At 41.5% G+C, this 17,972-nt stretch overlaps 1 protein-coding gene across 3 annotated transcripts in view; it reads right to left on the minus strand.

The window, feature by feature from the left end:
- PTPRR (protein tyrosine phosphatase receptor type R) overlaps window positions 1-6,875 on the minus strand; it is a 231,792-nt gene extending 224,917 nt beyond the window's left edge. The window contains exon 1 of one of the 3 annotated variants that reach the window (XM_090042533.1): window positions 6,728-6,875. In XM_090042533.1, the coding sequence (XP_089898659.1) occupies window positions 6,728-6,788 (61 nt within the window). In that variant the 5' untranslated portion in view covers window positions 6,789-6,875. The remainder of the gene's footprint in view (window positions 1-6,727) is intronic. The other 2 variants (XM_090042534.1, XM_090042535.1) reach the window with 2 other exon arrangements.
- Window positions 6,876-17,972: the final 11,097 nt, after the last annotated feature.

A 17,972-nucleotide genomic window follows, 5' to 3' on the forward strand; every position in this document is an offset into this window, starting at 1 on the left:
TAAAAAAAAAATGCCTAAGTCTAGGAAGCCAAAACACACAATTAGCTATGAGCTTTATCAGCAGTATCAGTTTCAAAGGACAATTGAATCTCATCTTTGTATATCTGCTTGATATATTGACAATGGAAACTGATCCTGTAGCCCATTGATTTCAGTGTGCCTACTCATGAGAGTTAAAAAACGAGTCACTGGTCCCAAAAGCACTTAAGTATTCTGACATACTCACACCCTGGTGTTGATTTATTGATGTTTTCGGATGATAAACTATTTTGCAAGAGGTGAAAGAAGGTGCTGCCTTTATTTGCTATGTTTACCTTTTTTTAAAACCATTTTCCAAGTGAAGACTCCTGGAAAAGCTCTGCTCTTTTACGGACATGTAAATCCATAGTAACTCCAGGGAAATCAGCAATGGTTGGAATAAGAGACAGAATTTGGCCTTGTGCAGTTTTATCACAAATAATGCTCTTCTGAAAAATTGCAGCTTTTCCTGGTGCTTACTATACCTTACTGGTAGACCGAACGCTTGAACCAAAGCGATACTGGAACTCCTATGAAACAGCTATGTTAATCAACAAAATAAAAATTCCCTCCATAAAGGACAGCCCTTGAAATGTTCCTACTGCATACAGACATGGGTATCTCTGATGCCAGCAAACATAAGCTTTGTGGGTTGAAATATACTCATGTGGATGTACTAGGGCTTCCCCTCTTCCTCAGTCTTGCTTTTGGAATCCTGATCCCTCAACAAACATTTTTTGTTCTCCCAGAAGCAAGGAGAACATTACTGTGGAATGCACTTTTGCAATCTTGCAAACATGGTGGATGGGAAAGGAGGGTTATAGGCTAGATTCTCACCTGGAGCTACATTGAGTTGCAAGTTATTTGCACCAAGGTTGCCACATTGAGCTGATGGGACTGAAGATAATATATATGCTCATTAAAAAAATGAATAATTAATATTGAAGCATGAGCAACTAGTTAATTCAGCAAGATCTAGTCTCCTATATCTAACATTAAATGTGATCTGTTCTAATCTTCTCTAAATACATAGCGTTATGCAGTCATTCCAAGGGAGATTGGAACTTAGTAATTGTCTACGGGATACACTGTACAGAAACTTTTGATTATGAAAGACACTTTCCATCACCGGTCATTCTGAAGAATTGCTGGGCGTAGAAACATTATAACATTTTTTATTTTAAATACTTGTCCAGAAATTAGTGTCAAGCCAGACATTGAAATGTAATTCCGTATTTTTCAATGAAAGTTATATAGACAATTGACCACATTTTCACTGTCTAAGAACTCCCTAATGAAAGGCATAAATTTATGTCCTTATAAAAATACCAGATTGTGCTCAGCAATACATTTCTTAGAACAGATAATTCTCAGGTGTTCTGGTTGGCAAGTCAGTTTAATTTGGTATAAAGAAAAAACAGAATGCTAATACCTTTTATATTTATAAATCATTCATAATCATCCTAAATATGTTTGCATATTCATTGCATATACTTAGAATATGGAATACTTCCTTCTAGTTTTTCCAGGCTTAGTGAATCTCATTGGCTAGGGGCAGATATTCAAAAAAGCCTGAGCCTGAATTGATACAATCTTTGCAGGTTAGTATAACCTGGCTAGGCTGAATCATTTTGTAACTGTATAGGCATCCCAGAAATGCAGGCACATCCCTTCAGTGGCTCAGGCTAGAAGCCAGGGGGTGCTAGAGCAGGCCTCCCTTTCCTCATACAAAGCTGAACTGAAGGGACATGGCCAGGCCCTGGCAGGATTAGGGAGGGTTTCCCCCCATCTTTCTTGAATGATAACAGAGCATTTATCAGCTCTGTTCTCAACACTTATCACCCCATAAAAAACAGCCTCTCTCATTAGTTCAAATTCTTCTTAAACAAAGAAGGAACAGAGGGACATTACCAGCTAAGCTTGTTTAGCTCCAAAAAGCCCTAAGCTGACACTGCTGTCTGCCACAGCAGGAACTGTAGCCAACATGTGGCATGCTAGCTAATGCTGAGGTGTCTGTGTAAGGCAGAGGGGACGAGGGAATCCCTGCTTAGCAGGGAGTGGGGAGGGGGAAAGCAGGAAGGTACCAGATAGAGGTTGCTGTGCCTGCAAGTCTCTGCTGGAGCTGCAGCCAGGGAGCAGAGAGGAGGGGCCAGCCCTGCAATGGAGCAGAGATCCCTGCCCAGCCCAGAGATCATGCTGGGATGCTGGAGGAGTCTGAGGGAATTATATAACAAATCCTTATTTTCTAATTATATTCCAAACCTTAAGAAATTTACTATGAGGCTTCTGTGCAGAAAAAACACATCTTAATTAAGACAATGCTACTCAGTCTTGCATCAAATGTTTTGACCCCTTAACTCTCCTGGACTTATTAACTATTAGAGCATTCTGCAAAATTCATTTTGCCTCTCAAGACTTTCATGAGGGATATATGGTTGGTCAATGTTATGGGGATTGTTATTTGTGTAACTTTTAGTTTATATGGCTGTTGCTGTTTGTTGTGACTGCTTATTTTATCATCTTTGTTTACATATTTTAAGTTTGCTCATGGAGACAATGAAAAGAAAATGAGGGTAAATGGTTGAGTAGTTGAGGAAGCCAGGTCAGCCAACTAGTTCTAATGATAAGTTATACAGACGTGGCACTGTGTGTCCTCATTACCACCTGCCATTCTTTCACATGGTAACAATGGTTTCTGATTGTCTTGGGAGACACTACGGTATATTTTATGCTGCAGGAACATGTATTAGATCATACCTAGTACCTACTAAGAAACAGCCTCTGGCATTACTTTGTCTTGCACTTTATTCAAAACATAAAAGCAGTTAATTCAGATTGACCTGTAATCAGATATTACCAATTTAGGCTCTCATCCAGCAGTGAGGTCTGTGGAGGCAGACCGATTCACCTGCCCATATAGCTCAGTGAAATACTGAGGTCGTAAAGTGCCCAGCTCTCCTTTCACATAGGGACCACTGACTTCAATAGGACTTGTGAAAGTGGCTGACAGGCCAACTGGGGTTATTTGCTTTCTATGCATACCACAATGATGGTTTATTGGCATCAACATCTGAATAAATGCAATTATAGGGGTTTTTTGTATATACAAAAAATATACAGAGCTGATATACAATGAAGATTCTATATCACTTTTTTTCTTTCAGTGAAAATGCATATTTTCTTTTGCCAATACTTATCTTTATACAGTACACCAAAGGTAATGAAAAGGCTTTTCTGTGTCAAAGTATCTCTTCAATAGTGCATTCACTCTTAGTTAGAAAATATTACTTAAACTTAGTACAGAATCAATACATTTTTGTTCTAGTAATAGCTCAACTAAGCATAAACCCATACGTTTTTTCTAAAAATGATTAACGTCAGTTGATATTGGGGAATATTTTATTAGTGCATCTGTTGATGGATATTTTACCATTCCCCCTACACAGAAGCGTGCCTCATGCATTTTGAGATTTGGAATAAAGCCATATATGAGAAGCCACATAATTTCCACTGCAGTGCAAAACAAATTGACAAACAGGACATAATTTACGATCAACCAGTAATGGTAAGTGAAATACATTTTATAACTTCAGATGAACCGATCTCACAAAATCACCATCCATAATTCATAATTGTAGTTTGTGAGTAGAAGATCTCCAGAATAATATTAAGATAGATTTCTCTTGAGCTCCCAGTAAAAGTGAGAGAGATCTTAATACCTTAAGGTTAAGTTTACTATGATAGGAATATTAGGAAACTCATCAATGTGCTGTTCTGAATGACTCACTAAGTAGCAACTCTGGCTGAAACAGACACAACTCTGTCTTCAATGCAAGCTATACTAATTAAATCAATGCTGAATTTAGCTCTTGTATATATTTAATGATATCTTTAAGTGATGCTTACCAAGATTGTCTGGGAAACAAGGCAGTAATATATGGCATTATGCTTCCTCCCATTTCTTAAATAATTGGAGGTATTTTAATAATACTAGCTAATTTTACTCTGCAAGTGTTTCAATTAACTTAATAAAATAATTTAAACTTAGTAAGGAAATTGTATGATTTAAATGACAGAATGTTAAACCCGTTTCCATTAGTATGATGAAAAGATAAAGCAAAACAATCTGTGATGTTTAGAATGTATAGTGGATAGTCAGAGATTAGAAAACATGTTATGTCAAATACATGCTGTACACCAATTTTATAAGGATGCTCAGTTTAATATATGGTGTTGCAAAAGGACAACCAAAAGGCAGCTTAAGGCTTTTATTCAAATAGACCATTCAGTACTCTCTATCTCTTAGACAATCTCCCTCTAATGTAGAAATGTAAAATAGAAATAAACAATGCCCTAAAACAAGCATAACTATAAAGGATTAAGATATTCTTGAAGTCTTGTGAAAGGCAGCCTGATTTTACATGGCAATAAAGTACTAATAACTGATGGTGACCATCTCTTTCTGACTAGAGAAGGAAATGTGATTCTTGGCTCATTTACCTGGCATATTCAATCATATAAACAACTCTCACTATATCCCACAAACCACAAATTATATTATATATACATGTTCCACTTCAAGAATATTCTTTTACCCTGATATGCAAGATTTACAGATGATATCTGATAGTAAAACAATTCCAGGAACTGCATACACAATCTCTGTCCTAAAAGAGTTTTCTGGGGAGCTAACAGGTCTGTAATGAAGTTACAAGTAGGGTGCAAAAGCCATATTTTACTTCAGCAGCAATGGACCAGTTTAGTATAAAACAGAAAATAATCCATGATAATAATCAAGTGCTATGTTTAATTATAATCTTGCCATGTTTTTTCTTTTTTATGTACAAGAATTGAAGCTAACATGGAAGACCAGGAGTCAGAAAAAGAAACAGGCTTTTTTTTTCTTTTTTTTTGGGGGGGGGGGAGGTACATTCAGCTACATCCTTCTTTTACTGCAGAAATACAACAAACAGTTACCAGAGTGAAAATGTTGGGCAAAGTAGATGTATATAATACAGTTCTCCCTTCACCACATTTCTGAGTGATGTACAAATTTTGCTAGCTAAGCAGTCAGAGGATTTATTATCTTTGCTACAGGGCTACTGCAAAAATGACTGCTATTGCAGCTGCAATTTTCATTTCAATACGCCTGCTTGCACATTTGAACATGGACATCAAATGCAAATGGTGCTAAACATAGTGGTATTTTTATGTGCCAAAATATTTAGAATTCTATGTGACTAGTGCTCCAAATCCAAGAGCAACTGTGACCAAGACTGATAGGTAGTATCTGCATGGGTGACAGCAAAGTGTCAACAGCTTAGGGTTTCCACATTGTACCATTTCCATGTCCTTTTTTTATTTTGAATTCAAAAACTGTGCTTTGGGCAATATCCAGTTCAGAGACTTAATACATTTCAAAGATACTTCAGTCCCTGGCAAATGGCTCACTTTTGCAGTTAAATCTGCAGCTGCTGCTGCTGACCAGGGTGCTGAAACAGACAGAAACACGCATACGTACACCCCAGTGTATACATTTATAGGCACAGGCACACACACACACACCAAGAATGCAAACATACACACACACACGCACGCGCGCACACACACCAGGGCACGTGCACGCACACACACACACATGCACACACACACCAGTCATGTGCACACATACACCAGTGCATACTCCCATGCGCGTGCACACACACACACACACACACACCAGTGCATGCATGCATGCATGCACACAGACCAGTGCACACACGCACACACCAGTACATGCACCCATACTCATATACACATACACACACCAGTGCATGTGCACATACTCAAAATACTCAAACACGCACTCACACACACCAGTGCATTTGCACATACTCAAACATGTGCTCATGCACACTGCTGCACGCACGCACACCGGCGCACGCACACACAGCCCGCGCACACACACACACGTGCATACACACACCAGACCATGCACACACATAGCATGCACACTCACCAGTGCATGCACACACATGCAGACAGCGCACACACATATGAACACACCAGCACATGTGCACACACTCACATGCACACACCCGTGCATGCACACGTGTACACACACACCCGTGCATGCACACAAACGCACACGCATGCATACACATGCAAACCAGTGCATGCACACACACACCAGAGCATACACACACACATGCACTCATGCACGCACATACGCACATGCACACATACACTAGTGCACTCACAGGCACGCACACACACACACCAGTGCATGCACTCACACACGTGCACACTCATGTACATGCACACGTGCAAGCACATGCACGCACACGCGCGCACACCAGTGCATGCACACACACGCACATGCACACACACCAGTGCACTCACCCCCCCCGTGCATGCACGCACACTCATGCACACACTCACCTACACCACCCCCCAGCTGCCAAAGGGGCCAAAGGCATGCCCAGCCCCGTGCCCAGCGCGGCGCTCCGACCCCCGGCCGTGGCGCAGACGAGGAAAGGAAGGAGCCTGAGCCCCGTCCCAGGCATGGCAGCAGCTTCCCCGTTCATCACCCGCCCCAGACCCGGCAGAGCTGCCGACACGGGATGCCCCCGCGCAGCCCGGCCCCGCGCCCCGCCGCTGCCCGCGCCCACAGGTGCCCCCCCCCCGCCCCTTGGAGCCAGCATCCCCCCCGGGCCCCGGGGCAGCTCACCTGCCGCCTGGAGCTGGAGCAGCAGGCACAGGACGGGCCCGCAGGCTGCCGGCCTCCGCATGGTGCTCACATGCAGCGGCGGCAGCGGCAGCGAGCCGGCGGCACCGCCAGCCTTCTCCCCACCAGCTTTCCTGGGGAGTGAGCATGCCTGAGAGAGCTGCGCATGCGCAGCCGGGGGACGCCGCAGCCTCCACCTGCCTGCGGGACCCACTCCCTCGGGCGGGGGGCGGCTGCTGGAGAGGGGCAGAGGAGCCGCCCAGACAAGGCAGGCTGCGACAGGATGGGAAGGTGGAAAAATAACGGGGATCCGCAGGGGGAAATCAGCGCCCCCCACCCCCCGCTTCGGTTTCCTGGCTCTGCAAGATGTCTTGTGAGAAAAGGGAAGGGTGAGGAATCAGAGAGCTGAAGGAGACAGAAAGCAAGGGAAAGACCTGCAGCAACCAGAACTCTTGGGGAGGTGATAGCTCTTATTAGACCAACTAAATACCTGCCAATTTTTATTCCCTTTATTTGCAAGCTTTCAGGCACACGCACCCTTTCTCAGGCATTGGGGAGTGCAAGGATAGTAACATTTCTCCCAGGTGGAAATGAAAATTCAAATTTTCAAGGGAAAGCCCTGAGGATTCACTCCATTTCCTCTGAGGGCCTAGGGGAAAGATGAGGAAGAAATAGTGGAGGGAGTATTTCCCACCACCCCCTTTTGATATCCAATCACAGATTGTCAGAAAATGAGGGCTGATGAGAGGTCATCTAGTCCAGTTGTTCTCAACCGTTCTGTACCAGACCCCATTTGTCCTGACCCAGTAACAAGTTTAAGTAGAACATGGCCCCCTGGCCCTGCGGGTGCCCTTCACTCCTGGCATCAACTCCTGCCAATGTGTTTGGGGCCTGGGGTGGGGGGGCCAAGCAGCTCCTTGCAGGCTGGAGCTCTGCCAGCCTGCAAGGGAAAACCCATGGTTTCCCATGTTTTTCTCCTTTAAAGGAGAAAACCTTTTTAAAGTTTGTTGCTCCATTTTAAAAATTTGTTTATGACCCTTTCATGTATTCTTGCTACCTACTTTTGGGTTGTGGGCCCATGCATTGAGAAACACTGATCTAGTTCAGGCCCCTGCTCAAAGCAGGCCCATCCCCAGCAAGATCACCCCAGCCAAGGCTTTGTCCACCCTGCTCTTAGTTTTGACTCTCTCCTGAAAGCTAAACTGTACTGTTCATTTCTAGTTACATGGAGATCTTTTAGGCAGTCAGCATTCATATGGACATGGTTGCTTCAAGACCATGCATCCTTTGACTCTGCACTTTTTTATAACTAAAGCTCTGTTCAGCCTCCACGTGTAAATAACGTAAACAAGTATCTTTCTTAAAATCAAGTGATCAAGTTTATGAGCAAGTAATACAATACTTGTGTGCAATCCACTGAGCTCTTTGCCCTGGTTCAAATCATTTAAATATTATTAACAGAAAGTATTATGATAGGGAAGTTCTCGTGGTGACCTCCTATCCCAGCCTACCAATTCTGACACCAGACCTTCCCTTGGAAGCTGTAGAACCTGATTCCTGAAAAAAGAGGCATTGGTGACATGTAGGGGGTGCATGCGCACCTGCTGAGAGTGCTGGTGCACCCCCTGACAGCAGCATTCCTGGGCAGAGGGGGCAGGGGACAGCACTGGTGCCTCCCCTCCGAGGGCACTGGCTGGGGAGTGCGTCAGGAGAAGCAGTCCCCCTGCAGCCGATCCCACCGACCCCTGGTGAGCTGAACCTCTAGTGAGGTTGCTGACTTCCGCTGGGGGGCGGGGGGCAAGTGCCCCTCCTGACTTAGGAGGCACCAGTTGCCCATGAACAGAGGGCACTAAATAGACCCAACATCAAACTGCCCTACAGCAGAATTATTTTTTAAAGGTTAAATTGATCAAAAAAAGCCTTTAGCGACTGTAGGACTTCTAAATCAGGCTAGACTTGGAAGGAACTGGCAGGTGCTTCACTCCTGCCCATGGACCATCACTGCATGTAAGGAAAAGTGTGATTACATTATCTATTCTGTAGCTAAAGCAATACAACTGGAGAAAAATGGCAAAAAATAAAGGGGACTATCAGTATTATTCTCTTTCATAATTTAAACTTAACATAAACATTTTTCTGAAGTGTTGACTCAGACAACGGAGTAAAAAACTGCAAAAGACCTGGCTTCTGTAGATGCTATTGTTTCCATGCCTGTACAATTCCTAACTTAACTTCCTTGGCAACGTCTCTACTACAGTTCATACATACTGTTCAATCTTTGTCCCTTTTCTAAGTCACTTTTTCTAAGTTAGTTTCTCTCCTACTCCTTCCACTGGGGTGATTCATTGCTTCAGATCTACACCTCCAAAAAATTACAGAACTGTAATTCTGTACAGTACTGAACACAAGAATCCAACCATCCATTACACCAGGGGTTTTCAACCTTTTTTAACAAGTGTACCCCTTCTGTCTGAAAGTTTCAGCTCATGTACCCCTTCATATTAAAATTATTGGGGGGGGTGAAGCATGTGCTTGCAACCCCCCTCAGCAGGTAAATCTGTGGGGAAGGAGAAAGGGCCACAGTGGGGGGGGGGCAGATTGAGGCCCCCCTCAGTGAGGGAGGGAGTGGGGCACAGGCAGGGGCAGGGACTGGGGTGAATGGCTGGGTCATAGGACAATCAGAGCCTGGGTGGCTCATCCAGGAGCACGGAGGGGAGGGGATCCCACCACAGTGTGCACCCCATCAGAAGCCTTGGGGGCATGTGCTCCCCCAATTTGTGCACAGGGCAGAGGCAGCTGCACACTGGGCTTTGCATGCCTCTGCAGCTGCCCTGGCAGCGGTGTGATACCACACGTCCTGCCGCTGAGCAAGCAGGGAACACGGTGCACCCCAGCAGTGTCAGGCATGTGGCATTACACCGTTCTCAGGGCAGCTGCAGTGGTGTGCAATGCCTAGTGCGCAGCAGCAGCTGCCTCCACTCCGTGCACATATTTGGGGGATACATGGCCCTCAGACCTCTGCCAGGGTGTGCACAGTGGCAGGAGCCCCCTATATCCTCTATGACCTTTTAAAGTACCCCTATGAGTACAAGTACCCCCAGTTGACAACCACTGCACTACACCTCTCAGCATTCCCCACACTTGTAGCCACTTATATTCCCTTGTGTCTGGTTCACACTATCATGTGTAAGTGTGAAATGAGATTAGTATTCTTGTTCCTCCATATAGACCTGTAGTCTAAGCTATAATTTAACCCATTTGTGAGGAAAGAGAAAAAGATTTACTCACAGTTTTCTGCTGATTTGTTATTCAAAAAGCAACATTGGGAGAAGATCTTGGCAAGGCGGCAGGATCAAATTCTTCCCTGGTGTAAGTCTACTGAAGCCCATGGAATGAATTTTTCCCAGTGCAACTAGACATTAGCCAGTTGTGGTTCTGTACTGGGTGAAGCAATAGAGATCTCTCTATACTCCCCCATTATGCTCCTCACTCATGATGAAAGCCAAATGGTCAGTGTTTAGAAGATCAAGTTTTGGTCTGTCAGAAAATCATCTTTCACTGGAGAGTTGATTCCCTTAAGCGTTAAATGCTTTTAGATATAGCTTTGGTTTCTAAAATAATTTTCCTTCAGTGCTATCAATTTTAAAAGAAAAATATGTCTCATTAAATGCAAAGTAGAGGCATGAAACTGAATGGAAGCATATCTGTGAAACTTACTTGTTTATCACTTCCATCTATAGAAACCTTGATATGTTAGTCAAACCTTTTCTAGGCCTGATCCTTGAAGAGGGAACTCATAGAATACATTGGGCCATTTGTGTTCCAGTATAGACTATTTCCTAAAAAGTCCTTCTAAAAAGAGTTTATTTAAATAATAAATCTGCTTTAAAAATCACACATTTTAGAGATGATTTTTAGGAAAATTAAATTTTACCATTGGGGAAAAACAACATCATATTTCTCTCCTGCAAGTAGTACATTTGAGAACCTGGAGTTAGTATTTTATCTTTTTCATCTACAGTATTGATTACTGCAATTAATGCTTAAATAGGGTCTGAACTTAATAAAAACAGATAAGTTTAGCCAAATCTTAACTGCTTCAAGATGCATGTGGACAGTTGCTGCACCAAAGCATTATCTACACTCAAAATTTATTCAAAGTGGATATAAAGCACTCTTAAATTGATTTAGAAGTGTTTACACAAGGACATTTAAAGGATTTAACTAAGGAGTTTCCTTAAGAAGATGTAATTAAATCCATGTATATTGTGGCTGTAGACAAGACAAACATTTAGATAAACTAGTGATTCAGTGAACCCTTACAGACAAAACAGGACAAGATGGTTTGACCTTTCTTTTTGTTTCCTTTTAAGCAATCAAAGATGAAAATGGGTACTTTATTGGTGTGGTCACTGCTTTTATTTATTCTGTATTGAAAAGTATCTGTGGACAATCAGAGTACAAGGCAGTAATGACTGTGATCACTATTAGCTCATGCAGGGGGAACTTCCACAGTCATGGGGCAGCTGTCAAAAGAGTTTCCTTCTGTAGCACCTCCTAGTACTCCTTATACCATTCATAGTCAGTTGTTCGGCAGCTGAGAACTGCAGCTGTTACAGGCTGCATGAAGCACAGAAAGAGAGATACTTTCCAGGATAAACCATCAAAATTCTTAAGTTAAGATCATCATGTCAGTCTTGATCTGAGTTCATTGGAAGAACCGAATGACAGGAACAATGTTTTTTTCTTGACATTTTGGGCCAGAAGGTGTGCTACTGTATCTTGTATCAACTAGAGTTTTTTAGCACCTGTGATTTCATTTCCAAATACAGAATGTTGTACTAATAAACTGTGGAGGTCATTAGTGCATGGTACACTGTGATGAAGTGTGTCTGTGACAAGACAGCAAGTAGACTCCTGGCCAGATGAAAATGTGTATTTTTTGCTCCAGAGTCATTAAGGAGTTTAGAACCACTCTGAGGCTGAGTACTATTTTGACATATACTTTCTAGTGAGGTGGCTGATGTGGTAATGGCTAATTCTTCACAATGTTTTTCCTAGCATCATATCCTTTTAGTCTGGTATGACAGATTGGGTACTCTGCTGAGAAGTCATATTTGATATTGATTAAAATCAAGTCAGTCTGTTTCTAGTGTTAAAGAGATCTTATTGCTTTTCTCACCTATCATTCCAGCAAGACTCTTGGCTTGGAATTATTCTGCATATAAACTAGGCTTATATACATTGTGTGCAAGTGTGTGTGTGTGTGTGCGTGTGTGTGTGTGTGTGTGTACACACATATACATACACACATTATTTATTTGACTAGCTTCAGAGCTTCAGTAAAATATGTAGGAAACAATGGATGGTGGTTGAACAGAGGACAGAAAAGCAGGTGAGGGTACATGCAGAGTCAAAGGATCCTTTGAAATGTAAGGAAATATAAATGAAAACTGTGGGAAAATAACATAGCATAGAAAAATCATTGTCATAATGAAAGGGGGAGAGCTTAACTTTTTTTCTCTGGTCAAACTCAGTGCAATGCCCATGGCATCTATATGTAAGGCAAAATAGGATTACAAAAGTTCTGTAACATCTAAGTCTTACCCACGTATATTACATTGGACTTCCATAACAGGAATGGGTGGGAACAAACTAAATTACTTGAGACAACGAAGGCTTCCAGAGCATGAGTGAGACACACAATATAAGATTTTTTTCTTCTCTTGACTCACCTATGGCTATGAGCATGGATTCAGTATTACTAGGTGGTTACCCAGTCATATAACTATACCTTTTGATTTTAAAGGATTTTCTTTAATTTTCCCAATGAACCTTACTAAATGCTGCTTGGAAGTAATTCATTCCAGTAAGACAAGGCAAGGCAGAAAGAATTAAATGGGTTTAGGAGTATCTTGTCATGGAGTAGGTCATCAGGGGCATAAGGAAAAGAATTGTCCTTCCCCAAAGGAGTAGTCAAAATAAAATTAGTATGGTGACTGGAGAAAAGCCAGATTAATGCAAATAAGAATAGGGTAGGGATGGGAAAGGAATGATTACAAATCATTCAACTTTATCCATCAACTTTTCTTTTAGGACCTGATTTCATCTGTTTATTGGGAATTAAATTGTTTTCATTTAATATGAAGGAATATATCCAAGGGTCTTCTATTTAAAACTGTAGTGAAGTCTATACCATGTTACAAGCTTCTTAGGAGCTTGACAAAAACATTAGAGAGAAGGGAAGAGGAATGGACCGTGATGTGTGATGCCCATCATGACCTCTTCTGAAATGTGTGCATGAGACAGAGTAGAGGAATGAATATCCTGTGCTGCTATTTATTTCTGCAATGTCACAAGTAGTTCAACGCAGTTCAGTAGTGTCCAATACTGCAGGGAGATTGAGAAGACTGAAGATGGATGTCATTTCCATGACAAAGAGGAAATTTATCAAAGGTATTTCTGTGCTGTAGGTCCTATCTAAAATTCAGCTGTGAAAGGTCTAGCGTAAGGTGAGCATAGCTAGAAAGAGCCATTTTGCTATGGCAGTTTTTCAATTATTTTGCTCAAGAAGTGGCCATTAAACACAGGAGGAGAGTAGTTTCAAAGTTGGTCACAGTGGCTACATCTATATATGCTATTAAAGTGACGCAATGAACTTCTATATAGTTTGTCCCAGCGTCCACTACTCCTGGATGCAATGCCTGCATGTGTGCCTGGGACTGAAGTAGTTTGAGCTGGGGCAGATAAGCCCCAGGATAGCAGGGGATCTAGGGAGTCAGCCCCAGGCTCTGGGTGGTGGCATTGGGCAGTGGAAGGGCTGACTGGGGCACAAGGTGCCAAAGTGGGGGGCTAGGCAGCAAGCAGCCCCCATACTTTAGTATCTTCATGCCCCTGTTATCATCCACACATGTGCTTCGGTGCATGTAATTACTCCACTGTAGGATAATACTGTCCCAGACAGTGCTATCCTGTGGCAGAGTTGATTAATTTACTGTGCCCCAATAGCACTGCATGTATAGACAGTGAAGCTTTGCTGTGGAATTAATTTGTTATCTCTGCAGTAAAGTGCACGTGTAGATGTGCCCAGTGAGAGTACTTCTTCAGTAGTAGGCAGAGAACTGTATGTTTTAAGATAGCAGATAAATGACTCACTACGAAAGCAGCATCAACAAATCTATGTGAATGAGTATATTTTCTCTCCCCTTTTTCTTTGCTCTTTCTGACTGGTGATCAGAATCACAGCTGGTGGCTCAGATTTCCTCAAGTCTAGGTAGTATTTCATCATCCAGATTATGAAAGCCTTTTGTTGAATTCTCCTTTGAAATCAGTCCCTCTGTTCTTTCAACTGGTCACAGCAGAAACCCGTGAAGCCCTTCTCTCCCTCCCCTCTTCCCCTTCTGGCTTCTACCAGTGGAAGAAAGACATGTAAACTTGATTAGCTTCTTGAGGATAACAGTAAACTTAGGAAAAATGTAAAAAGATTTGGTATGTCTTTTGAAGGCCTTTAGTCAAGGGTAAGGTGAGAAATATCTCTCTTGAACTCTACATGCAGTAAATCCATTTATATCAGGATAATTTAATATGATATGCATTTATCTAGGAATTTTGTCAGAAAAGTAAATACATATAAAATATGGGTACAAAGCTTATATTTTAAATAACAATTACTATGAAGTATGTCTTCAACTAAAGCAACTATATTTGAGATTAAAAAATAAAAAGGCAAAATACATTTTTGATTCTGTATCTTGACCTCTGAAAACAGAGGGAACTTTGGATCTGGATTCAGAAATTCATGACATGGGCTTATATTTTTAATGAGTAAATTCAAGACAAATTCAAGCAACCCTTCACTGATCCAGAGTTTCCAGAGAAGTTTGCATTCAAATCAGATTACTAGTACAAACTGTGTGCATCAGGGCCATGTCCAATTTGAATATTAGCCTCAGCTAAACTACTTCAAAAAATATTGCGAAAAGTTAAGCATATTATTAAAAAATATATCTATAAACATGAAACAAAATGGCCAGCAATCTTAAAAGTATTTTTGAAAGCAAATCTTCTTTTACTTTTTAAGCAAATAGACAACAGCAAAAACTACATTTTAAGAAGGCCACCTCTCGTAAATTGGTCTAACTTTTGCTAAACCTTTTTCCTGTATAACCACTATGGATTGCTTTTAATGAGTTTATTTACTTTAACTGAAGTTACTTCATAGAGATACTCTGTTTGTCTTTTTAAAAGTATATTCAATTTTCACCTGCCAATGACAGTCAAAATTCCAGCGACACTGAATTCCCAGTACAAAAACAGCAGTATGTTGGTGCACAAGAAAGGCACAAAAGGGACAGAAAATCCTTAATTATCTAAACGGGCCTGAATCAGTGCAGCTTTCAAACAAACATATGTATAAAATGCATCTTAACACAATTCAGAGATTCAGTGGATAGAAGTTCTCTTGCTTTTATTATTCTTTCCTAATGCCTCATTTGACTACATTTTGGATTAATCATCTAAAATACTGTAAATGTAGACACCTTAAAATGATGACCCTTGACTAAAAGATTAGACAGGTGTTGGTACTGTAGTCTTCCTTCCTGCCAAAGTATTTCTCCACTAGCTGAAGTTACTCCTACCTTAAATTCTTTAACTATGAACTTTATTACAAAGACAAAAAGGCCACAGTAAATTGGTTTTCATTGAACAACTTAACAGCTTCTTCAGACACATTCCATATGGTAAGAACCAAACAGGAAGTTAATCTACATACATATGACTTTAATGCTGCTGGGATTGTAGAACTCCTATAAATAATTCTCTTTATAAAGTAACAGGGTAGTTTTGCAAGGATGCAATTAAACTGTGCCCATTATAGATTTGGACTGTAGCTGGGCTAAAACCCTGTCCGAACTAGTTCAAATGGGAGTTCTGTCATCTGTTTCAGCAGGGATAGAATTTCACTCCACGTCTTTATAACACATTTATTTGTACAGTAGCAAATATCATTAATACAAACTTGGATATAGGGTATAGAAAAGCTATGAGCCTGTAATATTTATGAATACATTTTAACACACAAATAATATTCATTTTATATGTAGCAAAATATCTGAAAAAAATGCACATATGGGTGACTGAAAATCATTAGTTGATTTCTGGAACCAACTATTCCAGGGAACATCAAAAATTTATTTGCTAGGCAGGAGTAAAAAAAATGTTATTTTGTTTCATCTTTAGATAAAAGTGTGGACTAGCTCATATGTCCATACCAGGCATAGTGGCATCACCAGACAAACATCAGTAGTTCAATTCTGCAAGTGTCAATAAACTGAGAGGAGGTACAGGTATTTTATTAATAACACAGAGGGGAACTGAACTCAGGTAAATTTTAAAAATATATGATAGAAAAAACGTTTTGTTTACTGAATTTTCCTCTATATCTGTTCAAATTATTCTCCTTTTCTGTGGAAATTACATTCCTTTTGAGTGGAAAGGTAAGGAGGAGTAAGTTTCTGCCATCACAAAGGCAGGTGCTATGAAGGTCATTACAAAATTGGTGAAGCAACAATTGAATGTGAAGGATTTTCCATAGTAATAATTCCAATCTTGTAGATTTATTTTGTGAGGTTTTTTCTTCAAATATAAACTAAATTTTGATCAAAGAATTCAGCTTAATAAGTTCACATTAGGCATTTTCCTGGGAGTTGATTATTTTATTGGCCTGTTTGTTAAAACTTTATTAATCTTTAAACATTACATAAATCTGAAGGCTGCTCTCCATTTTATATTTGTACATAAAAACTGAAAGAACTGTAAGCAATATAGGCTTAGGCAGCCATTTCAAACTGGGTTTTGCTGCATTAGAATAGATATTGGGAAGAGGGTCACAATTAGAGTTACCTATCAGTTTTGAAATTTGGGGATCATAATCCTTTTTTATTAGAATTTGATAAAGATTGTAAGGCCGGGGGGGGGGGGTTCTGCTTCATAATGTAGGTAGAGAAATCAATACTGGCAAGAATCTTTGCAGTTTCTGGTGCATGCTTGTATCCAAATAAAGCAATAATAATATCCTTCAGCACTCATGATCAGTCCTGCTGATTTAACAGAATGTGTGGCTTCTTTAAAAACAATAGGATGAACCATTAACACACATGGGTAAGCTTGAGTAGTCCCATGTTATTTGGGTTCTCCACAACCTTTGTCATCATAGGATCTGACTGCTTTCCAGAAGCATATTAAATGACCTAGCTAGCAGCTGTTACATGCAGTTCATTCTTTCAAGCTATCTTCTTCCCAGGGGGGAAACTGTTTGAGTAAGATTTTTAAACAAATATTATGTGCACCCTGCTGTGTATTTGTATTGGAGAAGACAAGGTTGAAAAAACAACCTTGTTCTCAGAATCAAAATTCACGAGTCTGTGGTGACTTTTAGTTCTGCAGAAGCTCATTCCGCAGTTTTGGACTGGCTCCTACGTAAGCTTGGTCTACTGCACAGATGAACTTCAGTGGGATTATTTGTGTAACTGGTCATTGGTGTGAGCATAAAGCTCAAAATCTGTCTCTGTGAAACTGTCTGTCCTCCATTCTTTTCTATCTGATTGACTAAAATTTCATAAATGCTCAGTGAGTTTTATGTCTCTCATATGCGGTTTTCTGTTTTGCAGTGGTGGATTTTTGTGTCCAAGTTGAATTGTCTCAAAGGTCCCTCATCATGGGCTGAGGGAGAAAAAAAGTTTTGGGGGTGCTGAGCATGCCCTCCCCTCAGGTGGGAAAGTCTGTGGAGGAAGGGGTGGGGGCTGGAACCAGGGATAGGGAGAGAGCGGGGCCAGGATTGGGGCTGGGGCCCACTGCATCTGTATAGCCACTCCTTCCCCCGTTCCTCGGGTTTTTGCTTGGTGCCAGCGCTCCCCTGCACTGATCCTCTGGATGAGCCCCCGTGTATGGGGCCCCGGCTAGGCCAGGTCATGGGACAGTCCCCACAGTTAAGGAGGGAGCGGGGCGGGGGAGAGATGAATGATTTGCCCCTGCCCAACTCCCTTCTGCCCTGAGGAGGTCTCAATCTGCATCCTTTCCTCCCAGCCCAGGCAGTCATAAAGAAAGTAGGTTGAAAGAAATTTACTTGCCTGCTGGGCTGGCTGCAATTGTAGCTGCACAGGGTATCTGAGCGTGTGTGCCTCTCCCCTGCTGCTAGGCTGCCTTGGCATTAGTGGGGGCTAAGTCCTGGTAGCCCCCCCCCGCCAAT

The sequence above is a fragment of the Crocodylus siamensis genome, chromosome 4 (assembly GCF_052110815.1).
Source record: "Crocodylus siamensis isolate JL-2025a chromosome 4, ASM5211081v1, whole genome shotgun sequence".
NCBI classification, from domain to species: Eukaryota; Metazoa; Chordata; order Crocodylia; family Crocodylidae; genus Crocodylus; species Crocodylus siamensis.